This window comes from Crinia signifera, chromosome 1 (assembly GCF_055691185.1).
Source record: "Crinia signifera chromosome 1, ASM5569118v1, whole genome shotgun sequence".
Classification (NCBI taxonomy): Eukaryota; Metazoa; Chordata; class Amphibia; order Anura; family Myobatrachidae; genus Crinia; species Crinia signifera.
In genome coordinates, this window is record NC_139217.1 from 373712885 (window position 1) to 373728752 (window position 15868).

Below are 15868 nucleotides of genomic sequence, written 5' to 3' on the forward strand. Positions count from 1 at the left end.
AAGGGAAAAATTCTAGATGTGATATATCACTACTGTAGTGATACATCACGGTTACAATTTCCCCCACAAAAGTACCCTGCACATAGAGTGAACAATAGTTTTAGTTTGAAATACAGTAGACATTAATTACACTGTAAGAAATGAGGCTGATTCATAACAAAAGATATCCTCATTTTTAAATAAAATTTATATTTTTTTAAAACTATAATATATTTACTTTAGGGTTAGGCTAGGGTGTTTCCTCCGAACGCAAATTAGGGCATTGGTATGAGGCGGGGAGTAACTGGAGCAAGATTGGGGGCTGTGGGATTAATTTAGCCTTTCTCCAAAGCATAAACAAAACCCTGACAATAACAAAAAAAAAGAAAGGAAATGAGTTTATTTAGAATGGACAGCTAGCTACACTCTATACATTTGCTACCTATATCTGCAGTAGGTCAACAGCATCATATCGGGGACAAAACAAACATCCCTGTTTTAGTATGTCTATGCACAACTTGCTAAGCCAAGCCAGATTTTACAATTTGCCTGTTACATACACAATTGGCAATTCAACAGAAAGAACAATAGTTTATTATTTCTACTGTACGTATAATTGGAAGTCTTTCATAAAAGTTACCAAGCGACACACAACATGCATAGCTTTACTGCACAATAAGCATGCAAAGCATTGAGTATGATGATGGAAGGATCAGCGGGTCCACTGCACTAGTAGTATTATCAACGACTGCTCTCTACAGTAACCTCCCCCAACAGGGACTTTTAGAGAAAACATTAATCTGCAAATCAGAATATATTTCTATATAGTCAGTTGAAATTACATGAGTCACTGTCTGTGAAAAGCTTGGCAGTAATGACTGAAGCATTGCATGAATTTAGTCTGAAGAAAGCTGCTCGTAGCTGTAAAAACTGCAGTGATAAAAAAAAAGATGAAAGTTTTTCAGATTTTTACATAATAAAACCGTTGGCTATGTGTGTCTGAGGACCAATCAGCAAAACACTTCCCAATGGATCATACTTTTCCATTTGTATACCTAAGTATTAAATTCAAGACCTTTGATTTCCAACACATGAAACACAATGCTGTATTAAATAAAGTAAAAAAAAAAAAAGAAGCGGAGCATACATCGGTGACTATGCACATGTACACAGGAAAGTAGAGTAGCAAGTGGAGAATCTAAAACATTGCTACAACTAGTGAGTGCACAACCATAAAACAGGTACCCAGGGACAAGTCTGTCTTAGATATGGTGCTGTGCGCAGACAATGGTACAGAACCATTTAACTTTACCATCTGAATATTGCAGAATTTTTCTGAAAAATTGTTCATATCCGTTCTTAATTTAAGTAGGTGAAAAATATGAACCATATTGTGTGGACCGTTCTAAACATGTAAGAGCTAGAAAAGAATTAAACTGCTTGGCAAGTAACACGCTGGAGAAATAAGAGTAAGAGAAAAGGCGCAAAAAGGGAATAATTATTCTTAGAACAGAGCACAGCATCTGATGACTGTTCTCACAAAGGCAGCCTTTCATGGAGTGCTGAACTACAATTCCCAGCAGGTACTGCTAGGTTTCCTTAATCTACTCTAGTTGGATAACAGATTCTTCTCTTATTACTCATACATATATTCAGTAATGAAATAAGTACCTTACTGTGTTACTGGGTAAGCTTAAAAATGCAAATAACAGAGACCACATGTTAGAAAACGTGAAAAGATAAATCTCTTTTTTTTGGTAGGAAAAATAATTGTGGCTTCATTTTTCTTGTACAAAAACAAAAGCAAGACACTTTAGGACATACGCAGCCAAAATACGTACAACAATGCTGTACTAAAAAATATATATATATAAAAATAAATTTAAATAATAAAAAGATTATTTGTTATAACGTGGATAGACTTTCTTCAGTCTTACCATTAAAGACACACAGATATAGCAAAGGAAGCAAAAGTAGAAAGGGAGAAAGGAATGGGATGAGCATTGATTAGCAGCGCAAGCTGGAACACAGCAGGACAGTTTGCAATCCACAAAGATTCAATTTCATTTCAGTAATGGTAAAAACACCCACTTAATTCAAAAGAGTTCTGGTCAGACTTCGCTAAAATGCTATATGGGAGCTCATATAAAGTAACAAATGTGAGAACAACTCTAGGATTTGTATCCCCGGTAATTGTTTCCTAGCACGGCGCCCGTCGGGCGCCATCGCATACCTTAAATTGAGGTATGCGATGGGACCCGACCGACCCGATTTTCGGGCTTTAAAGACGTTTTTAACGCACTTTGAAAATCGGTCGCATCACATTCCATTATAATGGCATGCGATGCGACAGACTAGATTTTTACATTGGACCCAAAGTAAAAATGGTCCATGAGACCCGATTTTACATTGGACCCAATGTTAAATACCCCCCAGACCCGATTTTTAATTGTAAACCCACCCTGATGGTTAATTATGTCAAATGCCCCCCCCCCCCCCCATTGTTAACGCAACGCGCCGATCAACGTGAACCTGAAGAGTGGAGAACGCAGTGAGCCCGCGAGAGGCGGCAGTACGCGTCCTCCAACCTTTTCATACCCCCACTATCCATGTCAGTGTGGAGTTGATTATATATAGTGTTGCGAACGCAGCAAGCCACCGAGCCCGAAGCGTGGCGAGCGCAGCGAGCCCCGTGAGAGGACGCGTAATACATCTGAAGAAATTTGCTGCGCTCGCCACGCTTCAGGCTCGGTGGCTCTATACGCTCGCCACACTATATAAAATCAACTCTACGCCGACGTGGATAGTGGGGGTATAAAAAGGTCGGAGGACGTGTACCGCTGCGCTCGCCACGCTTCGGGTTGACGTTGATCGTGGCGTTAACAATGGGGGGGCATACAATGAAAAATGGGGTCTGGGGGCATTTAACATTGGGGCCAATGTAAAATCGGGTCTCAGGGACCATTTAACATTGGTTCCAATGTAAAAATCGGGTTGGTCAGGTCGATCGCATCGCATGCGATTTGGTTGCATGCAATGCAATCGACCAGATTTTTGCGACCCGATTTCGTACAATTAAAATCGGTGGCGCCGTGCTAGGAAACAAGTACCGTATCCCCCCCTCTCTCACACAACATTTTTTAATGAGGGAATTCATTGTGATAGCCTTGCAAGTTGATGGAGGTGCAAGACTTTTTGCGTGTGTCTATAAAAGTGGCAATCATTTGCTAGGCAAAACCAAGTTGGTATTTTTAAGGGAGGCAAAGTCCCACATCTCCAGCCAACCTCGCAAGCTGTTATATTTAGCCCAAAGACTTTTAAAAATATATTTATATGTTATACTCTCAGATACTGAACCAGAGAAGGGAAAAAATAAAACCAAAAAAACACCATAATTGTATCTGTATTAGAGGTACACAGCTAACTGATCTTTTATAACACATACAACTTCCAAATAGTGTCAAAACACAAATAATAGTACTCCTATAAAAGTCTATATATACTAACAGCTGTTTTGTTAATATTAAAAATATATATATATTTTATTTTGAAGGCAATGCATTACATGGAAAAATATAATTTACATTTAAATAATGTAAAACATACAGAAGTATTTATTTAAACAAATAAGTTGGTTGGTGACAGCTGTAGTTTGCATCAGCCCCGATATATATTTCAGTTACTAAAGGCCAGACATTCAGATGCTTGGTCTATTCAACTAAAGTAGCCTTCAATAAGTTCTATAGTGACAGTAATGTTGGTACACAATAGCAACTTTCCAAATGGTTCATGGATTAAAAAATTATTCTTTTTGGCACAATAAAGATTGAGTATATCTATTGTTTAAAAATGACTTAAATATGATGCAGCTTTGGTATTCCAAATTTAAATCACCAATACTGCTATTGTCAAAGTTTGTAAAATGTAAAACCAATTCATAACCAAGGCCCATGCATACTAGGCGATTTTGAGCTCAAAGTACAGTCCCTTACTTTTTTTGAGTTTTGAGCTACTTTAAGCTTAAAATCTCCCAGTATGTATGGGCGGCGGTGAGAGCTGATGCGCACCATCTCGTCCACCGCCTTCCAAAGCCCTGTATACAGGACGAGTGAATCACTTTCCATAGACTCCTACCATGGAAAGTGGTCGTCGTCCCCGTTCATCAGTCATACTGAAGAGTGCTCAACTGACATTACGCTGCCCACTTTCAGGCCAGAAGAGTTCAGCATTTTATATTCATAATGCCACACCCACACTCAAATAGTAATTCGTCAATGCTGCTCACCTCTGCAAACTATCATATAAGTTCATTTTCAACATGGTTAAGGGTTGTACATATTCATATATAAATCTAATAACTTTGCTTTGACATTCTATTTTCAAAACACGTTAATTCAAACTTCCATTTCACAAGATTATATAAAGGATTACAGTATATCAAAAAAAGATTAAGACTGACCAACGTTCAAGATATTTTGAAATTGTAACTGGTGAGATCCCTCTATTGCCCCATACACACTGTGCCATTCTGAGTAACTTTCGATACAATTTTGACTATATATAGTCAAAATCGAATTGAAATCGAATATACAAACTGTTTTCAGCAACATTCGATGTGGATTCGATCCTGATGCATGGCCCAGTGACATTGAAATTGAATAGGAAAATAGAACTGTGCAGGCAAAATTATATAGTACAGATCTGTTCTATACAGTCAAAATCTAATGTGTATACTGCGCCGTGCGGTTCATTAAAAAAAAACAATGAACTGCACCGCGTGAAAGGCTTAACTGAGCTGAACCCAATCTTGCAAACCATGCATCAACGTCTGCAATGTACAATAGATAAATTAGCTGCAATTAGCAACTACTAGGGAATAAATGTAATAGAAGCAGCATATCTAATATGGTGCATAGCTGGGTACGGGTTGTTAGGTCTGTGTCTAGGTAGACACATGGTCAAAAGGTTGACACAAGCAACATGTCAACATGGAAAAAGGCTGACATGAGATTTTTACATTTTTACATTTCCGGTTGTCTATGCTGACATGGACATCAATTAAGTGTACCACGCCCCCTCACATGGCTCGCCATAATTCAGGTGTGGTGCCGCATTGCGCTCGGCACAATATTTTATTTTCCCTATATGTCCACGGAGATGGTTTTAAAAAAAAAATCCCGTCTAACTAGACATTACTGACAATTTGATCGCATCTCACCTAGCTATTCAACAAAAATGCAGGCAAGAATACAACTATATGTAGAAAGTATACACCATACCTCCCAACGGTCAGGCTTACCGCGGGAACGTCCCGATATTCGGGGACGTTCCCGCGTCCCGCCCGGGGCCGCCATTGTCCAGCGGTGGGGGGGACAGTTGGGAGCCCCCCAGCTTGCCAAGAATAGACGCTGTGCGCATGCGCACAGCGTCTATTCAGCGCCGACTAGCGGCGAAACCGGGGGCGTGGCCGGAGCTCACGTCACCCTGTGAGGCCACGCCCCTTTTCTCGAGGCCTTTCGGGGGGCGCGCGCGGCTTCGCCGCACGAACGTCCTGATCTCCCAACTTCAAAAGTTGGGAGGTATGATACACAGTGTTCAGCTGTTCACACACGGTGCGATTAGCTCTGTGCGTTTTGGACTAGATCGCATTGCATCTAGTTCAAAATGCATGTGATGTGCTAAAGCACCATGCCTTTTCAACTAGATGCGATGCAATCTAGTCCAAAAAGTACATGCAGCACATACTTTTTGTACTATGCACTGTGATATGCGCGGGAGCGGCATTCATCACAAGCCCAAAATGCACCTTGTGTGGGCGCCTGTACTACCAAGGTCAATAAGAAAATCAATATCTGTACTGTACAATACAGGTCGATTTTTATCAAGATAGCATCAGATACTCCACATTTCAGCCCAAAGAACTATGAAACATATAATATACATTCAGTACAGGATTGGTAAGATTCAAGATTACCACAAATATACTTGAATGACTGTTTATTCTAAATTGACTTTCTACCACAAAAAGTACCAGGTAGTGATCAATTACTTCTTTTTTTTTGGGGGGGGGGGGGGGGGGGGGGGGGGGGGTGTTGACCCATGTGTTCTGGGCTTAACTTACAGTTCCTCAGGTAATGAGAGCTCACAGAAATAAAATATGAGCCACACTCCAGGTGCCGGCATTAGCATACTTTAAGTACTTACTAAAATCTTCCTCCTTAAAGAAAAGAACTGCAGTAATGTTCTATTACAAACCTGTCAATAAATAGTACACATAGGCATACTAGGGCTATGAAGTGGCATTAGCATGTCAAGGATGTGTTCTTACAGCTCAAGGGGTTTTTGCCACAAGTTATGGGGTCCTTGCCTCATAGCACACCCCTATATGTGTGCCAGCAAATGGCAGCAGGGGAAGGTGAAAAGCATGAGGAAAAAGGATGTGCTGCTCAGCCAGCCCAGCTCTGTGTGACCAGACCAGCCCAACAGTCAATCGTCCCTTCTGTCATTTGACAGAAGTGCCAGATGGCCAGTCCAGCCTTGCACAGATTGCTAGTCGAAAGTTTGCTTCCAATTGCTTACCTGGCAAATACCACAGTGAGCAAACTTTTGCAAATCTTTACCATGTACAAGTGGAATGCGAGTATGATTATCTGTGCGCGGACTAACTAATCCATATTAGCACAAAGTTAAAAAGATAATTTTTACACATGTGATTACAAAATCATAAAAAATTTGGAAGAATAAGAAATACCTTTTTTTCATCTCTAGCAGCTGATTATTTAAAACGGACCTCTCCTCTTCAAGCTATTTAAAGAAAAAATACAATCAGTTTTGCAATATTTATGGTTTTATTTCTTCTGAAATACATTTACTACGGTTCAGTGGGTATTACCCACCATGGCGCAACCTGGCAGACAATTTGCATTACTTATTCTAGCAATATTTCAAATGAAATCCTTTGCAATGAATAGAAAACTTAAAATCAAAGCAATAAATATTCTATAAACAAGATTAAAATAAGAAACTGGTCAAACATCAAATCATAGGCTGATGACAGGGTCATGTTTATTAAGCCTTAGCAAGGGATAAGTGGAAGGTAATAAATAACTGACTCCCAACTGTCATTTTTCAAACCCAGTCTAACATGACAGTTATGAGCAGCAAGAAGCGGATTAGCTGGCACTTTATCTCTATCACTAGTTAATGTATTTGACCCCTTGAGTCAATGAGCTGGATATCAGTAATATTTGGGTTTTTTTTCATGCAGAAAATACCATTGACCTTTTCAATGTGATTTCTTGTCTGTTATTGGGTGGCTACAGTAAAGGATGGGGATAGAGATCCCCAAGACGCTGCAATCACCTAGATCAGTAGTTCTCAAACACGGTCCTCAGGACCCCACACAGGTCACGCTTCCCATCAGCATAACCCTGTGCATCACCAACTGTTACATTTAAAAAATCATAGGTGACCTGGAAAACATGAGCCGTGGGGCGTCCTGAGGGCAGAATTTCAGAACCTGTGACCTAGATCACCCCGCACTCTGCTACTAGAGATTCTTCACCTATCAGTGTTGCAGTATGCAAACTCCTGCTATAGGTGAAGCCGTGGAGATAGACTTAACAACATTTGTTAACCCTTTAAGAACTGTGCACTGCAACTAAAAAAAAGTGTTACATTTATTTATATGTTTTTATGACACAGGTTGAAGAGAAGTATAGTGGCATGTGATCTGTAGAATGAGGAATAAATGTCTGATATGTTTCTTATACTACAGAAATCCCACACTCGCAGGATTAATTTCTATGTAAACACTACTGCTGGAAACTCTGCAGACACACACACACACACACACTTGTATGTGTGTGTTAGCTACTCCGTTACCTGTATATTAGACATTTCAGCTGTACTTGAGAAAATTGTTACTTTTTATTGATGCCGAATATTTAATATTTGGAAAAAATGGATTTTTAAATTTTTTAAAGACCCATAAATGATACCCATTTCGCATCTATTTATCAGCCTCACTAGGAACTAATTTGCTAATTTATTTTTCCCAGTTTCTTTTTGCTTAGGCCTGGGCTCTGTGATTTTATCAGTGGGCTGTCTTTTCAATTAAGCGATTTTGCACAATATGAATAAAATGGCAGCCTGTATACAGAAGCAAATATAATGCCTTCTAGTACCTATAATTTCAGAATTTGACATTTTTTTTCTTTAAAATGATATCTACAGTACATTAGATATAAATGATAGACTATCGACAAGTTATTTTCAATTAATGAAGCATAATTTTATATATCTTCCCATTAAAATTCAGCTTCATAAATTAATATTTTAAAAGAGGTTTCAGAATGATACAGTACACACCTCGTAAATCACAAGGTTCTCTGATAATTACTGCTGCCACCTCACAGAGCCTACTCCACATGCCAAAAATAGCAATTCCACTCCCAAGTGCTGACACCCACACACGCAGGCAGCCTGTTCTCACTGATGAAAGTCAGACAGGAGAATAGCGTACAGCTATAGTATACCATGAATTGTTACACCTCTACCTTATGTTGTGTTATTATTCCAGATATGAATGTTTACAGCAGAACTCAAACAATTGCACTGTATAAAGGACACCCTCACCCCATTTGTTTTATTAAACGGAAATATTTTTAACTATATTGCAATTTTCTGTGTATTTGCAATATACTACACATTATTTTCCATACTAAATTACCACAATCGCAACTGTTAAATATTATTGCATTTAACAGTTGCAATTAATAGCTACAGCAAATCCTCTAAAGAGAACAGTCTTTTCAAAAAAGTGCATCATTCTTAAAATGTGATCACCTGGGAAAATGTAGATACAACAGAGTTGACGTGATTATGCACTTAAGCATGTTAAAATAGCAATTATGTCAGAATTCTTTACATGGAAATTGGGGGCATTTACAAGCAATCACGTGAAGTAGACAGTTTCCATAGCGACAAATCGCTATACTTCACAAGCTTACAGCAACACTACATTTAATCAAAATGTTTCTGATCAGGAAAGTGTTCATGAAAAAAGAGAAATAAAGGTTTCACAGCCTCAGAAACTAAACGGTGTTCACTGACCAATAAAACGGCAAAGCAGATAAAGCAAGTGTGAATTGCCATACAGAGAGGATCCTGTACAAAGTGTTTTAACACACAACTATAAACTCCACTTCAGAGCGGTGAACTAACCTTTATCTCTATACCAGAGTGTAGGATTGATTAAGCCCTATAGAATGGTATATAGTTTAACAAGATTATTCATGTGTGGAAACCCATATGGATTGTTACAGATATGGTAGGAGATTACAGTAAAGGTATAGATGCTTTAAATCATTTTGATAAAATAAAAGGAAATAAACTATTTCAAGCATCAATAGACAATAAAATGTATACCAACCTTTTGGTTAGTTGAGACCTCCTCTTTGCTCCTTCCAAGCTCCTCAGCAAGTTTGAGGTTCTCCTCCTGCAGAACTGCTAACTGCTGGGACTTATGCTCTGCTGCTTGCCTCAGCTCTTCCCTGCAAGGACAATGAGAGCAGAGTTACTATGGAAACACGTCAGGCAAGAAAATGGTGGGATAGAATCATGTTCACAGCTCAGAAAATACATCTTTATCATGTGATTAAATACTCAGGAGAACCAACTACGACATAAGGTAGTGACAAACCTAGAAAAAAAGTGAGAACTTGAGTGCCAAAATGTGAACTTTCTTATGCACCATACATCAGACAAAATTTAATATTCAATTACCTTTAACATAGGTGAATGATTTCATAAATTAGTAGTGATTTGGAAGAGTATTCTAAACATCAAAAATATTTTACATTCAACTACAATACAATTATAGCAGTCTCAAAAAGTAGTCAACTGGGAAATACGATACATAATAAAAGATTATAAAGGGATCAACATATACCTGTTATTCTAACACAAGCTTGCAGAGCTATGTATTTCTTTTTCAGCCATGGCAAACACTGGAGATATCATGGGGCATTGTTACTCAAACTCAGCCATTAGTTATAATGGTTATAAAGATATCCCTGCTTGAACCCAGATGGTTAAATCAAATTGACTGAGGTACTAAGTCACCTGCATTCAAGCATAGATATCCTTACTATAATGGAGGTTAGAAGTTAACTATAGATAAAAGGGAGGATCCTCCTCCCCTATACAATGCTCACTACCCAGTCAGTTTTTAATAGTGCCCATTGGTCAAAAGTTCCCAAACACAGTCCACCATGCACCCGAATGGTCCATGGTTTAAGTATATGCATGTATCAGCACGGATGATTAAATCAAATTGAAAGAGGTACTAATTAAGTCATCTGTGGCCAAACGTGGATACACTTAAAACCTGGACCAGCCTTGAGGGCTGCGTTTAGGAAACTCTACATTGGGTACTTCTTTTTTTTAGCTGCTCTTTCTTTAACTTCATTTACATTTTATTAGATTTTTCAAAGATACAACATTGACAAAAACAGTTGCATTGCTCAAAACATTAAGACACGTTGATATAAATTATACAGTATGCATTTAAAACTGCATGAAAGTTTTGTTAACTGTATACACTTCTGTTTCAAAAGCTAGAAAAAAAAAGTATTTATCAGAATATTGACATAATAAAGTACCAGGAGAGAATCTGCAGTGAAGCAAGAAGGTTTTGTTTAAATACAGACAAAGGGTCTGGACTACATCCAAAAGAGCCAAATTCCTAGAAGAAGAAAAAAAAAAGGATGCTGGAATGAAACCCCAATAACCAGTGATTTGTGGAGGATATCAAATTAAAGTCAAAACATTGACTCGCCAATTACAAAACTTTAAATTTTTCTTTTTCAACCATACCCAGTTGAATTACTTTTGGGTCATTGAAATGCTTTTGGTCGTTGTCTTGCTGCGTCCCTATTGCCCTCTTGTGATGCAGTTTATGGACAGATGTCCTGACATTTTTCTTTAGAATATATTCTGGTGTAATTCAGAATTCATTGTCCCATCAAACCATGGTACCACCACCACCACCATCGTGTTTCACAGATGGTGTGATGGTTTGCAGTGTTCTCCGAAAAAAAAACGCCTTTCATTTAAACCTTATAGCTCTATTTTGGTCGTATCGGTTTAAAAAACATTGTGTTCTAGTGTGTCCAGATGATCTTTAGCAAACTGCAAAATGGGCAGCAATGTTCTTTTTGGAGAGCAAAGGCTTTCTCCTTGTAATCCTGCCCTGAAGACCATGTTGTTCATTGACGTCCCGACGGTGGACTCAAACATTAACATTAGCTAATGTGAGGAAGGCTTTCAGTTGCTTAGAGGATGCCTTGGCTTCCTTTGTGACCTTGCAAACTACGAAGCACCTTGCACTAGGCATGATTTTTGTCGGTTACCCACTCCTGGGGAGGGTCAAAATGTTGTGGAATTTCCTCCACTTGTAAATATTCTGACTATTGATTGGAGGAGTTTAAACTCTTTAGAGATTTGTTGTAACCTTTTCCAGCATGATTAGCATCAACTGCTCTTCTTCTGAGATCCTCACAAATCTCCTTTATTCATGGCATGATACCCTTCCACAAACATGTGTATTGAACATCAGACTTTAGGTGCGTACACAAGTACAAATTTTCTGTCTGATCTACCTGGTGGGAACAAAATCCTGGAAATGTATGGGAGCATATGACAATCAAAAAATTGTTCCCTAACACTTGAAAACAGACAGTGATCAGTCAGACAAATTGTTTAAATCATTCTGATATACAAATTTATCAAAGCATATATTTTTTTCTGTTTTCCTGTATTTGGGTTGAAATTTTTGATTGTCATATGCTCCCATACATTAGATAGATCCCTTTTCTTTTAAAAAGACAGGTTGTCCACTCACACCTGATTGTCATCCCACATATTGAAAATACCAGACCTTCAAAATATATGCTGAGCTTAAAGGTTCACATATTTTAACCACACACAGATTTGCGATATTGGATAATTTCATCACTAAAAACATAAAATAAAAAAATGTATCTAATTTTCTCTCTCATTTATTTAATTTGGTTCTCCTTATACACTTAAATTCTGAGGTAGTTTTAAGACAAATGTCTACATAAATAGAACATTTTTAAGGGTTCACAAGCTTTCAAGCAAGTCATTGAGACCATAGAAGCCACCTATCTCGACTTACAAAATGTAATAACACTGCTAAATTCAGCAGATCCTGATCAGATCAATCCAACGCTTTAGCTATGCATGCTGTAAACCACCATTGATCAAATGGCCACTTCCATGCACATAAATATAGATGGGTCCCGAAGAATCTAGCCCCTGTGCATTCCAAGCTAACTGAATTAAACAGAGAGCTCTGAAGAGGACAGAAAAATGGCCATCCTCTTTTTCTTGCTCTTAAAGGGCCCACAGTTTTGGCTAGAGAATCCATGACTAAGCATTCCAAAGACTGCAGGACTGCTCTAATAAAATTCCTAATCACTTCACTAGATGAAGATTCCAAACTATCCTTAAGACACAAGCCATTAGGATTCTACTCTCCTCTTCTTACTCAGAGATCTCCAAAGGAATCATTGAGAAGTGATGACAATTCTCAAGTTCCAGTAAAGCAGCTCCTCAAAGAACCTCTTGCACTCTCCATGGAATGAGACCCACTTCCCCCCTTCCCAGAAATCCTATACATGCACTGGGGCCTCAGAAACAGAGAAATCACTAGTCCTCATGTAACAGACTGCACATAGGGGCCCTGAGCCAAAAGGTCCACATGGCAATGGGAGTTACACAGAATGCAAGAAAAAGACAAAAACAAAAAAACATGGCCATGGCGTCCCCTTTGGTGTTCGTGCACCTGGACTTGTCCACAATTAGAGAAGACCGTAAATAAGATGGATTTCAGATTACGCAGATCGTTTACACACAATAAATCTTACAAACAGCAATGTAACTGCAGCGAAAAGATTACAGTGGTGTAATACAAGGATCAAGCAACACAAATAATGCAACAAGCACAGCTGGAGATTATACAGTAAAGCAAATGAAACAGATAATACACAAAGACACTGTTGTATTTAGCCTTTCAGAGAAAGGACAAAACATGAGAGCCGCAGAGGAGATAAGCATATAGTCCAAAGCAAAGTCCCCAGAAGCAGGCTGCGACAGGAATACAGAGGAATGGCATTCTCTTTCCTGGCAAGATGGACTGCACCACTGCAGAGAGGAGGAAGACACAAAGCCAACTCCTCATCCACCAATAAATTGCCCCGTACACAAACAAATGGCCAACATGCATTTATGGGGGGGGGGGGGGGGGGGGGGAATTCCATGTTTTTTGTACTTTTTGATACTTTGCCAATGGGAAATGGTGGGCTCAAGCATTGACATTGACACCCAAGAAGAAGAAAATAGAGAACAAAAAAACCCACAGGAAAAAACACATGTTAAGCTTTTACATGTGTCGACCTTGTGCAAGCCGACCTAGTGACTGTCTTCCTAGACATGGTCTGTGAGCTATACCACATGATGCAGTGTCTGCTACTAAAGTTCACTCAATCAACCCCATCGTCAAGTGTTCCCTGATCAGAAGAAGGATTCGATGTTAGAGGTAGTTTAGAATCAGACTGCAACTGTATTTCAAAATTTATAAATACAAAATTATTTCTTAATTATATACAAAATTGAAAATGAACTGCTGATGATGATAAATGCACAAAGAGTGATAGATGGACCAGAATTCCATTGACCAGTTACTGGCAAACCCGATGTAGCAACATTCAACTATGGCACACCTTATCGGCAATGGAAGCACAACATTTTTGCTTAAAGCTGTCCAATGCTTAGTAATGCATGGGATCAGATACAGCTTTTACATGTTGCCTATCTATGGCATGGGCATCAATGCAGTACAATGTTGATAATTATTCTCTATAAAACTTCAGCTCCAGCCAAATTAATGAGAATGTAATTTCAAATTAGCTCAACTCGGAGTCAGCAAAATACATACAGGTTGAGTATCCCTTATCCAAATGATTCCGAAAACCATACATTCCAGAAAGTGCAAATGTTTTTCTTTCTAAAAGCGCTACTGGAGACATCACACCACTATTGGGGACATCATTTGTAACTGGCACTAAATATGTGCAAGAAAATGATTGCTTGACATTCAAATTCAGTAACTTAGATAGTACACAAACTTTGTTTCAGGTTTTGAAATCTTGTTTTATGCACAAATAAAATATATGTGTGTATTTCATGTGTTAGTACAACATAAATGCAAGATACCTCAAGATACACCATTGAAATATAAAAATATTCTAAAATATGGAATAATCCATTAACCAAAGTTCTTCTGGTCCTGAGCAGTTCGTATAAGGGATACTCAACCTGTACTTCTGTATTAGTCGCAATTAACCCTTTATCAAAATAGGTGTGAAAATTGCCAAGCAAACCTTTTTTATTATGATTATTCATTTGTTAACAGTTATTTATATAGTGCACACATATTCCACAGCGCTTTACAGAGAATATTTGAACATTCACATCAGTCCCTGCCCCAGGAGAGCTTATAATCTATGTTCCCTACCACATGTACATACATATATACATACATTATAGGTTTAATTTTTGTTGGGAGCCAATTTAACTCCCAGTATATTTTTGGATTGTGGGGGGAAAACTGGAGTACCCCGAGGAAACCCATGCAAGCACAGGGACAATATACAAACTCCACAGAGATAGGGCCATGGCGGGAATCAAAACCGTGACCTCAGTGCTGTGAGGCAAAAATGATAACCATTACATTGTCCGTGCTGCTCATTACACCATCTGTAATAACCCTTTAAGTGCCAATGTTGTGGTGACAGAGCCTCAATAAGTCCCTTAAAAATGCCAGCATCGCTAACAGTGACTGTTCTTTGTGGAGTGCAATATTTCACTTAAATTCAATTAATTAATCGGCTGTATTTGTAATTTTTTATACTAAAAGAACAGTCGCTGTGAGCGATGCTGGCATTTTTAGCAGATATTTTGAGGATTGCTCATAGCAACGTTGACACTCAAGGCGTAAATACAATCAACAGATTAATTGTTAACAACATTTCAATCTGTTATAGAGCAACAGGGCTGGGGTGGACAAATAAGTAAAGTGGAGCAGCTGGAGAATACTGCAGGTACTGCAAAATGGGTGTCCCAGGTTTTCACTTAATATCACAGAGGAAATTACATTGTTACCATGTACCTTTGGTTCTGTGTAATGCTATGAAATAAAATGTGTAAAAAAAAAAAATAATAATAATAATTACAGAGATAGTAAACCCAATATTCATGCTATAAAAAAACAAACAACAAAAAAACAGACCAAAAACTTACAATTCTTTCTTGAGAGCTTCTGTTTTCACACATTCTCCTTTCAGAAGCTCATTAGTCTTGCTCATCTGTTCTGCAGCTGATGCTTGCTGTTCTTTAAGGCAATCCAGCTAGGTAAAAAACAAAATCCGTCAAAGCAAATTCATCTCCAGTACACTGACACAATAATAAAAAAAAGAAATCCAAAAGAGAAGTTTTTCTTGATGTACAGTAAAATAAAGGAATTCCCTTTGTTTACAATAGCATGTATACAGATATTTTGCTAATGTATCTGTGAGCTTATTTCTCTGAAGCTTTAAGGCTTAATCCTCAGTTTAGTGCTAGGTAATGCCCAGGATTACTACGCAACAGCTAATCCGACCACATTCTAAATGTTATTACTCCATTTGGTATGCCTTCTAGTAAATCTAAAATTATTTGCGAATTCCACCGATAACCTACATGCTAGGCTGCAGTCATCCAGATTGCACTATACTTATTAAAGATTTCTGAAATATTTTTACGG

The 15868-nt window shown here is 38.3% G+C and overlaps 1 protein-coding gene across 11 annotated transcripts in view; it reads right to left on the bottom strand.

The window, feature by feature from the left end:
• Positions 1 to 15868, bottom strand: part of CLIP1 (CAP-Gly domain containing linker protein 1) — a 99984-nt gene that overhangs the window by 11000 nt on the left and 73116 nt on the right. For 8 of the 11 annotated variants that reach the window (XM_083151332.1, XM_083151330.1, XM_083151327.1 and 5 more), the window contains 4 exons: positions 15367 to 15473; positions 9413 to 9533; positions 6731 to 6783; positions 1651 to 1671 (listed from right to left, as the gene is read on the bottom strand). In XM_083151332.1, the coding sequence (XP_083007458.1) occupies positions 1651 to 1671; positions 6731 to 6783; positions 9413 to 9533; positions 15367 to 15473 (302 nt within the window). Of the gene's footprint in view, positions 1 to 1650; positions 1672 to 1700; positions 1912 to 6730; positions 6784 to 9412; positions 9534 to 15366; positions 15474 to 15868 lie in introns of those variants that run through there. The other 3 variants (XM_083151335.1, XM_083151325.1, XM_083151334.1) reach the window with 2 other exon arrangements.